Source organism: Dendropsophus ebraccatus, chromosome 4 (assembly GCF_027789765.1).
Source record: "Dendropsophus ebraccatus isolate aDenEbr1 chromosome 4, aDenEbr1.pat, whole genome shotgun sequence".
NCBI classification, from domain to species: Eukaryota; Metazoa; Chordata; class Amphibia; order Anura; family Hylidae; genus Dendropsophus; species Dendropsophus ebraccatus.
The window spans coordinates 9,419,708-9,430,526 of NC_091457.1; the positions used below are offsets into that span (position 1 = coordinate 9,419,708).

At 45.6% G+C, this 10,819-nt stretch overlaps 1 protein-coding gene across 1 annotated transcript; it reads right to left on the reverse strand.

The window, feature by feature from the left end:
- Positions 1-609: 609 nt before the first annotated feature.
- Positions 610-8,487, reverse strand: SVIP (small VCP interacting protein). The gene is made up of 4 exons (XM_069968061.1): positions 8,346-8,487; positions 6,516-6,566; positions 5,050-5,172; positions 610-1,225 (listed from the first exon to the last, which is right to left on the reverse strand). Exons 1-4 carry the CDS (start codon positions 8,406-8,408, stop codon positions 1,211-1,213), a joined length of 252 nt encoding a protein of 83 aa, XP_069824162.1. The 5' UTR covers positions 8,409-8,487; the 3' UTR covers positions 610-1,210.
- Positions 8,488-10,819: the final 2,332 nt, after the last annotated feature.

The following is a 10,819-nucleotide window of genomic DNA, read 5'->3' on the forward strand; positions in this document are numbered from 1 at the left end:
GAGTGGACGTCTTTTATTTCAGCCACCTCCTCCCCGGTCCCCCCCAGAAAGTGCCCCCATGCTGGAGCACCCCTTTAACATTGTCCTGTCTATGAGCTCTACAGGCAGCTCTTTCCTCCTCCTCACATTTCTGTCTCTGATCTCTACAGGAAGCTCCTTCTTCCTGAACACTCCTGTCTCTGAGCTCTACAGGCAGCTCATTCCTCCTCCACACAATTCTGTCTCTGAGCTCTACAGGCAGCTCTTTCCTCCTCCACACAGGCCTGTCTCTGAGCTCTACAGGCAGCTCTTTCCTCCTCCTCACATTTCTGTCTCTGAGCTCTACAGGCAGCTCTTTCCTCCTTCTCCACATAATTCTGTCTCTGAGCCCTACAGGTAACTATTTCGCAATTGGAAAATGCCTAGAGCTAAATTTCAAGTGTCTTAGCAAAAGTGGTTTTTTTTTTGTTTTTTTAAGTGTTTTTTTTTTTTTTTTTTTGGGAAGAAACTCTGTTTTCACATTCTCAATATGGGATACTGAATGGTAGGGAAAAGAACACATTATAAAGAAAATGTGAAGATTTATTTCTTTTTGTAATTCACTCTACAAATAATACACGACAGGCAAACTCTCTTTGGAATCAAATATTTTAATAGAATTACTCTGACTTAAATAAAATAATTAACATATAATCATATAAATACCAAAGCCGATCATCTTCCCCAAATAACACTGAACAATGTAAAAGTCAGTTTTCCGGCACAGCCACAATGAGAGGGATTTTCCATGATGCATTGGGAGCAGCCACAGTTAGGATGAATCATTGCTCTGCCCATCAATTCCATACAAGCTAGTGACAGCGTTGTGCCCCGTGCCTCAGCGCTGCCACCAGCTGGTGAGATGATAGACTGCATTCAATTCCAACACGTTAAATAGGGAGGGGAAGGGTACAACACTAAACCGATTAGTTAACTATTCGGCAAATATAAAGAATAGCACTGCAAGTCACTATATATTATAGAACAGATCCTTCTGCGGGTGACGGAGATTTGTGTTAGAAACAGGAAAATCTTGAATCGAATCTCAGCCGGCACCGAGAGCCGAATATTGCAAGGACTTATGACTGCGCCAACTTCTTCTGGATCCACGAATGCAAATAGCAAAAGCCAGACAACAGAAGGTTCCCATGTGTCGTATCTGCGGCTGTCGCCTTCCGCGACCTCATAATCCTTAGCCGACCTGCCACTGGAAGGAGAGACGGAAAACGGAAGATATTAGAAGACATAAAGAGAGTCTCTACTGCTGCAAAATATGAAGGAAAGAGGAGATTTATATCTATATTATCATATAGGAAGAAGAAACTGAGAGAATCATCTGCTCTCTAGCACCACTCTAGGATGTGTCTGGTACTGCAACGCAACCCTCTTACAATATCTATAGAGCCCTCCCATATTTACAAGATATGTATGACGACGGTGGTCCCACCTCTCAGGGTGCAACACAGTTGAGGCAGCTCCCATTAACATTTATGGGGGTAACATAAAACAGCTTATATGGTTGTTTCTGCAGTCAGTTGCGGTACCCAGAAGTGACTGGGGGGGACTCTCATTCTATAACTGTATTGTAGTTTGGGGGGTCCTGTATAGCTGTAGTGTAGAATTTTAGGGTTCTGTATACCTGTAGTATATAGTTGGGGGAGTTCCTGTATACCTGTACTGTATAGTTGTGGGTCCTGTATACGTGTAGTATATAGTTTGGAGGGTCCTGAATACCTGTACTTTATCCTCTATACCTGTAGTGTAGAGTTTTGGGGTCCTGTATACCTGTACTGTATAGTTGCTGAAGGTCCTGTATACCTGTAGTGTATAATTTTGGGGTTCTGTATACCTGTAGTATATAGTTGGTGAAGGTCCTGTATACCTGTAGTGTATAGTTTTATGGTCCAGTATACCTGTAGTATATAGTTGGTGCAGGTCCTGTATACCTGTAGTGTATAGTTTTGGGGTCCTTTATACCTGTAGTATATAGTTGGTGGAGGTCCTGTATATCTGTAGTGTAGAGTTGGTGGGGGTCCTGTATACCTGTAGTGTATAGTTTTGGGGTCCTTTATACCTGTAGTATATAGTTAGTGAAGGTCCTGTATACCTGTAGTGTATAGTTTTATGGTCCAGTATACCTGTAGTATATAGTTGGTGGAGGTCCTGTATACCTGTAGTGTATAGTTTTGGGGTCCTGTACACCTGTAGTATAGAGTTGGTGGAGGTCCTGTATACCTGTAGTGTCCTGTACACCTATATTGTATAGTTGGAGTAGGGGGTCTACCATTTATTTCTGTGGATGTTGTGAGGCATCTGTCCTAGTAACCAATCAGATTCCAGCTTCCTTTGAAAATGAAAGTAGTAATCCTATTGGTTGCTAAGGCTTCCAACTGCCATTACTGCTGGGGAGCTGCAGTGCTAATTATATCACCTGTGTGTGCAGTGAGGAGATTTTCCCATTCATTTCTATGGGGCGCTCTTCCCCATTCCCCTCCCCTCCTGTAAATCTGGCAAGGACAGGACCTTCACTCTAACCTTTCCAGGCACCCAATGTATCTGTGGGCCAAATTTGGGGTCAAACAGTTCAGGCGTTTGGAAGTCTATACGAGACAGACAGACAAACTCTCATTTTTCTGATATATATATATATAGAGCTCAAAAACAGAGCTGCCTTCTTCCACAAATAGTGCCACCGCTTGTCCTCAGGTTGTGTGTGGTATTACACAAAAAAAAAAAATCCATTCCCATCAATATCTACAACCTGACTGAGTGCATATTATGCATATTGATGCATCTGGTGATCTGGATCCATACAGGGTCACCATGAAAACCTGACTCATCATTCTCTGTTACATCCCATGATACCTTGTGCTACATTGTAAGAGATGTAGTTATCTTCTATATGTGAACACTACATATCCCATGATGCACTACAACTGACCCCTAACTAGGCAGCGATGAGATCCAAAACCATCTACAACACCATGAAAGGTACAAATGGCTGAATCCACCTTGAAGCGACCTTGTGGCATCGGTTCTCTTGTATAATACTCTATGATATAATGCTGTCTGTTACATAACCATTGAGGACAGGATGATCAGCTGATCAGAACTCTACGTATCGGATGGCTGCGTGGGCGACCGCTTGCCGCATTCAGATAATAGATGTAAAATCTATCCTATAAACATCTTCGGCGGATAGATGGCGTACAAAAGGTCGTTCATCTCACCCAACGTGTCACAAGTTTCCTCGTGACTATTATAGCCACTGGTCTGTGTGGTTAAACCTCTGGCGCCACCTTGTGGCAGATGCGGGGAATGACGGCCAAGAGAAAATTCAATAAAATCAATGGTCGGTAATTTGTTCGGATTCTGATCAATGACTTATTATTGAATAAACTGAAATTTTAGAAATTCTAACCCTTTAAGTCTATGTTGCTGTCTGTACTAAGAGTGCACTAGAGGAGAAGATGAATGGGACGAGTGCTCCTAGGGATTGGCTGCTGCAGTCACATGGCACTCGCCCATTCTCTATTGCATTGGATATAGAGTCACTTGCAAAAAGAAAGATAAAAAAATGACAGCTATGGCCATGTACATAGACATCAGTAGGGCAGATCACCTGTGGGGTTACTGAGACATCTACAGGGATCTGCTGCCCCCTGCTGTATAAAACGGTATTACCGTTCTAAATTTAAAGAGATTCATATTAGCAAAAAAAGGACTGTTCTCTCCTAAAAATACTCTGTGCTGCTGGGAGATGTCGCTCCAGTATATATCCTGATCTTCACTATCATCATTATAAGGGGGGAAAGGTCAATAAACCTACAAGATCAGCGTTCTTCTCTCCTGAAATACTCTGTGCTAATGGGACCCTGCTCCTTTGACCTCCCATGTGTCTCTATTCCCCTCCGCCTACCATGATGCCGCTGCCCTGTCCTCACTATTATTATTGTCCTTCATAACATCAGCGCATTCCTTTCCTAAAATACTCTGTGCTGCTGGGGCCCCTTCTACTGACACTGAGGGTTACCATATTCTATCCCTTCACCCCAGCTGATCCGCGCCATGGAGCGCTGTCCCTTGCTTTCCTGTGCTGCTGTGACCATTACCAGGATATAAATAACTGTAGACCTTTCTATCCCCTCCAGCATGGGATCCCTGCCTGTATATACCTATCTTGTCTTTTTTTTTTTTTTTTTTTTTTTTTTTTTTTACTACCAAATACAATGTTCCTAATCTAAACCAGTCTAACTGGAAAGCTCCCCCCCCCCCCCCCCCCCCCCCCCATCTACTATTTACACAGCAAACAGCGCGGCCGCACGTGATGGAGATTAATGGGGCTGAATGAGAAGTTATGGACTCATTCATACTGATGTGCACATGATACAGGGCTTATTCACCTGGTTTCAGAAAGTTATACAGATTTGTAATTTACTTCTATTAAAAAAAATCTTGTCTCCCAGTACTTATCAGCTGCTGTATGTCCTGCAGGAAGTGGTGTCTGACACAGTGCTCTCTGCTGCCACCTCTGTCCATGTCAGGAACTGTCCAGAGCAGCAGCAAATCCCTATAGAAAACCTCTCCTGCTCTGGACAGTTCCTGACATGGACAGAGGTGGCAGCAGAGAGCAGTGTATCAGACTGGAGAGAATACACCACTTCCTGCAGGACATACAGCAGCTGATAAGTACTGGAAGACTGCAGATTTTTCAATAGAAGTAAATTACAAATCTCTGTTACGTTCACTAACTGATTAGACTTTTGGTGAACAACCCCTTTAACAAGGCAAAAAGTTATGCAAAACTTTAGTGAAAGTTGCTGACATCATACTTTGTGGTTATGTATAGCGCCCCCTGTGCTGCCAGATGCATGAACTGTCAAGTACTTGCTCCTCCTCTTCATCATCATCATGCTGTTCCCCTGCTTCACATATATGAAGACGAGGGGCGCTGCTTATCCTTATAGACAGGCAATCCAACCTGACTGCTCTACCCTCCCCTGACCGCACCGCTTGCCATATGGTACCTACCCGGAGCCCCCCGCCTCCTCCGCCACCCGCAGGGGCTGAATTGGCCATCATGTTGTCAATCTCTTCCTTCTTCTTCTTCTTTTGCTCCACCGATGTCGGGTTCTTAATTCCCCGCGCCGCGGCCTTTACAGGAGACAAAAGGGTTAATATACTGAGCACATGTACACTATATGTGAGGTATACGGGGTCGGGGGTCTATCCTGTTATGGATCTTGGATGTCGCCATTTTTAGGGGTAAAAACGATGGTAAGTGTGCAGCGAAATCCCTCCTTACGTTTAGGGTGAATTCACACAGCGCAGATTTACCACTGATATTTCTATAAAAACTACAACTCCCAGCATTCTCTGACAGCCAAAGGATGTGACGACATGCTGGGAGATCTGCGATATCTGGAAAGCCATCGGCTACAGATCACTGATTAATTGCATGCACACATCAATACAACAGATCATGATGGGAGTTGTAGTTATGTAACAGCCGGAGTCACTATTACAATAAGGGCACTCATAAATAAATTGGTGCATGCTGGGGGTTGTAGTTCAGTGCAACAGGTCTGAGGTCACTGATTCATCAGTAAATAAGTGGATGATGGGAGTTGGAGAGCTACAGGTTGCAGACCATTGATTTACTGCATGCACTCATCAATGCAACAGTGCATGATGGGAGTTGTAGTTTTGAAATAGCTGGAGAGTCACAGGTTGCAAACCACCTAAGGGTACGTTCACACTTACCAAATCATTTAAATAACTGAACACAACATCAAATCTGCTGCAGATCTACTGCGGATCCTGTAGGTGTAAACGCACCCTAAAGGGGTATTCTGCTCAAACATAACTTTTGATATGTTGCTGCCTATGGTGCGACTAACAATTCCTTCCATACTTGTTATTACCTATTCAGTCTCCTTCCCCCAGTTCTCAGCTGCTGCTTTCTGCTGAAGAAACAAAAATCTGTGTGTGAGCTTTTCGCTCTGTATCCCCCCCTCCATTTTGAGACGGCTGATGTAAACAAGTCCCTGGCAAACTGTATCTGCAACATTGTAGCTTCTTTGTAATGCCAGGAGGGTTAATCACAGCGAGTTCATTAACAACTTCTCCTCAGAATAACCCTCCCCGCATTACAAAGAAGCTACAATGCACATACAGCCTGCCAGGGACTTGTTCACATCAACTGTCTCAGAAGGGAGGGGGGAGACAGAGAGAAAAGCTCACACCCAGATTTTTGTGTCAGCAGCTGAGAACAGGGGGAAGGAGACTGAATAGATAACAAGAAGTATGGAAGGAATTGTTAGTCTCACCATGGGCAGCAACATATTAAGAGTTATATTTTGGTGGAATACCCCTTTAATGCATGCACTCCTCCATAAATCAGTGCATGCTGGGAGTTGTAGTTGCAATCATGTAACAGATCACTGGTTTCAGCCTTATAGATAACGGCTCTGTATATAAAGCCTGGCGGCTCGTACTTCCATCTGTCTTTTCTCCGCGGCTTCTGCCAGTTGTCGCCTCTTCAGCTCCTGCACAAGAAGAAATGGAAGAAATCAGGAACGTCATTCATACCGCGGAGATATATCTGCGCTAAAGCTTTGGCCGTCCAGGCATGATGGGAGTTGTAGTTCTGCAACAGCTGGAGCGCCAAGGTTCCCTGCCGCTGCTGTATACTGTCCTTATGCGGCAGCCATAGATCCCCCTGAGGGCTCTGTGCTGTGCAACAACTACAACCCTCATCTATTATAGATCAGCTAATACAATATAGCCGCGGCTACGGCAGCCATACTGCGCCTGTAACTAAGCAACAGGAACCCGCCCTCCCCCCAGCCTCAACCAATATGACTTCAATAGAAAGGGTGGAGGCCAGGAATGAGGACGGCGGGGGTCCCAGTCTATAAGCGGCTATCACTGGTCTATTTACATAGTACATGGGCGGCCATTTATATGAAAAACCTCTAAGGCAGGGATTGGGAACCTTACAAAACTACAACTCCCATCATGCCTGGACAGCCAAAGCATAATGGGAGTTGTAGTTGTAGACCATCTTAAGATTTGTGGTTTACATAGCAAAAAAAAAGTGATGACAGACCCCCTTTAAGGGTATGTTCATATGCTGCAGTGGAAAATCTAAGACTTTCCAGCATTAAAACCAATAGAGGTGATTTATGGCGCAGATTCTTGGTGTTGCCCATAGCAACCAATCACAGCTTAGCTTTCAATTTACCAGAGCAATGTGAGAAACGGAAGCTGAGCTGTGATTGGTTGCTATGGGAGCCGTGACTGGTTGCTATGGGCAACAAGGAAAATCTTACTAGTGAACAGAAATGCTCTGTGTGAACATATCCTGAGGAGATATCCGTTGTGTATACTACAAAGCGGGGGTGCACAACCTTCCAGCCCTTCAGCGGTTGCAAAACTACAATTCCCATCATGCCTGGACAGCCGAAGGCTGTCCAGGCATGATGGGAATTGTAGTTTTGCAGCCACTGGAGGGCTGCAGGTTGTGAAACCCCATTTTAAAGGGCTTGTTCACCAATTTTTTTTTCTTTCGAATCAGCCGGTGTCAGAAAGTTATACAGATTTGTAATTTACTTCTATTTAAAAATCTCCAGTCTTCCATTACTAATCAGCTGCTGTATGTCCTGCAGGAAGTGGTGTATTCTCTCCAGTCTGACACAGTGCTCTCTGCTGCCACCTCTGTCCATGTCAGGAACTGTCCAGAGCAGCAGCAAATCCCCATAGAAAACCTCTCCTGCTCTCCAGACTGGAAAGAATACACCACTTCCTGCAGGACATATAGCAGCTGATAAATACTGGAAGATTTGAATAGAAGTATTTGTTTTAGTAGAAGTAAATTACAAATCTCTGGCACTTTCGGGCACCGGGTGATCTGAAAGAAAGATTTTTTTTGTGAACTATTCCTTTAAGGGGTAGTTTAGTGATTAAAACATATGGTATCTGAGTGTCTTATTGTAAGGGGGCCTCAAACCTCTGGGAACCCCCACGATATCAATCCCCATCAACCTCAATGGAGGTCCATAAACTGGTTACCTGAAGGAGTCTCTTTATTAATTGCAAAACTACAACTCCCAGCATGCTTTGCCAGTTGTAGTTTTGCAACAGTTGGTTGGTGACCCGCAGGTTGGGGGAGCAGCGTCCTATATACTCTGTATAACATAGATATATATATAATTTAGCAGAAAATGATGAGAGAATAAGCTTCCAGCCTGTCCTGCAGGGAGATTGTGGTGAAATCAGTGACCTGTCAGTCCCCACCCTGGAGGGGTCCCCCCACCTCTACTCACAGGATCCGGGGTCTCCACCACATCGTCAGCAGCTCCCCCCAGACATGGCAGACACAGTCCCATCCCTGGCAGCGTCAGCCTTCAGCTCTCCAGCAGGGACAAGGGGTGGAGAACTGGGAGAATCCACAATAACAACAAGCGGCTGCCGCTCTAGGGGGTAATAACAGTGGCCCGTTGCGTCATCAGAGTGTCCGCGACTCAGCGGAGGCGGCCGCCATCTTTCCGGAGCCCTCGCTCCATTCTATAGTATGGGCTGAGCTCACACAGTATGGCCGCCACGGGACAACGCCGAGATTTCTAGAACTTGGAACTCCCGCGTGTCCAGAGAAGAAACTTAAAGGAATTATACACTTTTTTCACATGCAGTATAATAAATGTATAAAGTTATTATGGCCATCCTGGGAGTTGTAGTTCCTATGCACGATGTTATTCGGATTACATGAATCTGATATAAAAAAGGAGGCATGCTGCTGGGACTTGTAGTTATTATAGACGGATAGGCAAATAAAGAAAGTGTTTATGCTGGGAGTTGTAGTTCTTCCACTCAGTTCAGCATGGAGGATAGTACTTCCCTGCAGCAGCTGGTGGACTCTCATCTCATTGTCACTGACGGACCCCCCCCCCCCCCCCCCCCCATAACCAGAGACCCCCCATAAACAGAGACTCCCATAACCAGAGACCGCCCATAACCAGAGAGTCCCATAACTAATCAGAGACCCCCCTCTATAACCAAAGCTATACTGCCATAACCAGAGACCCCCCCATAACCAGAGACCCCCCATAAACAGAGAGTCCCATAAACAGAGAGTCCCATAACCAGAGACCGCCCATAAACAGAGTCCCATAACTTAACCAAAGCTAGACTCCCATAACCAGAGACCCCCCCCATAACCAGAGACCCCCCCATAACTAATCAGAGACCCCCCTCTATAACCAAAGCTATACTGCCATAACCAGAGACCCCCACATAACCAGAGCTAGACTCCCATAACCAGAGACCCCCCATAAACAGAGCTAGACTCCCATAACCAGAGACCCCCCATAAACAGAGCTAGACTCCCATAACCAGAGACCCCCCTATAACCAGAGCTAGACTCCCGTAACCAGAGACCCCCCTATAACCAGAGCTAGACTCCCATAATTGTCCCCCTCATACCCAGTGTCAAAGACCCCCATAACCAGTCAGTGACCTCATTACCAGATAGACTCCCATAACCAGAGTGCTCCAATAACCAGTAAGTGTCTCTATAACCAGAGCTAGACTCCCATAACCAGTGTCATAGTGCACCCATAACCAGAGCTCCCCCATAATCAGAGTGCACCTATAACCAGAGCTCCCCCATAATCAGAGTGCACCCATAACCAGAGCTCCCCCATAATCAGAGTGCACCTATAACCAGAGCTCCCCCATAACCAAATCTCCCCCATAATCAGAGTGCTCCCATAACCAGTGTAATAGTGCATTCATAACCAGAGAGCCCCCGTAACCAGTGTCAGAGTGCACTCGTAACCAGAGAGCCCCAGTAATCAGTGTCAGAGTGCACTCATAACCAGAGCACCCCTGTAATCAGTGTCAGAGTGCACTCGTAAACTCATATGTGTCTCTATACCCAGTGTCAGACTACCCCCATAACTAGTGTCAGGGAGCCCCCACAGCCAGTGTCAGAGTGCCCCTGTAACCAGTGTCAAAGTGCACTCATTACCAGAGAGTTCACCCATAACCAGAGCACCTCCGTAACTAGTGTCAGAGTGCACCCATAACCAGAGCGCCCCCGCACCAGAGCTATGCAAATCACACTACAAATGCTAATTATTTCCCGCTGAACTCTGTGACACATGGAGAGAGGGTGAGCAGGACTGATACTGCTACAGCGCCACCTATCGGCAAGCTTTAGTACTTACATCACCCTATTTAATGAAAAGTTTATCATCTCTGTGCGATTATCGTCATATTTATCTAAGCAGAGCGCCCCTCAGAGGCCAAAGCATGGAGGAGATCCACTGCTAGTCTTTACACTGTGTGGACCTGGCGCTCTGCACCTAAGCCATAAAGTGTTAAAAACAAAGACATTAACATTGTTCCCTATAGGAACACACAGCTCGGTTCTGGAACTGCCTTCCATGTGTGAACCATCCCCATCAGGAACATGTGCTGCTTCTGTAATATAATGTATAAGCCACTTACCTGTCTAGGATGAGCTCTGCCGGTCTTACCCACAAAAGCAGATACAGTCTAGGACAAGCAGAATTTGTGCTGATCCTGTCACCCATGTGATCAGCAGTAGGAGCGGCTGTAATACACGGCCATCACCCTGCCGTGACTGCTGAGAATGGAGAGGAGTGTGATCCAGGAGGTTACTGTGGTCAATATCAAGGGATCTGACAGTTTAGTGAGCCCCTCTATTATCCATCAGCTCCCCACAATCCAGGCTCATGTCCACCATGACTGGGTGTCTAACACATTGCTTGAACAC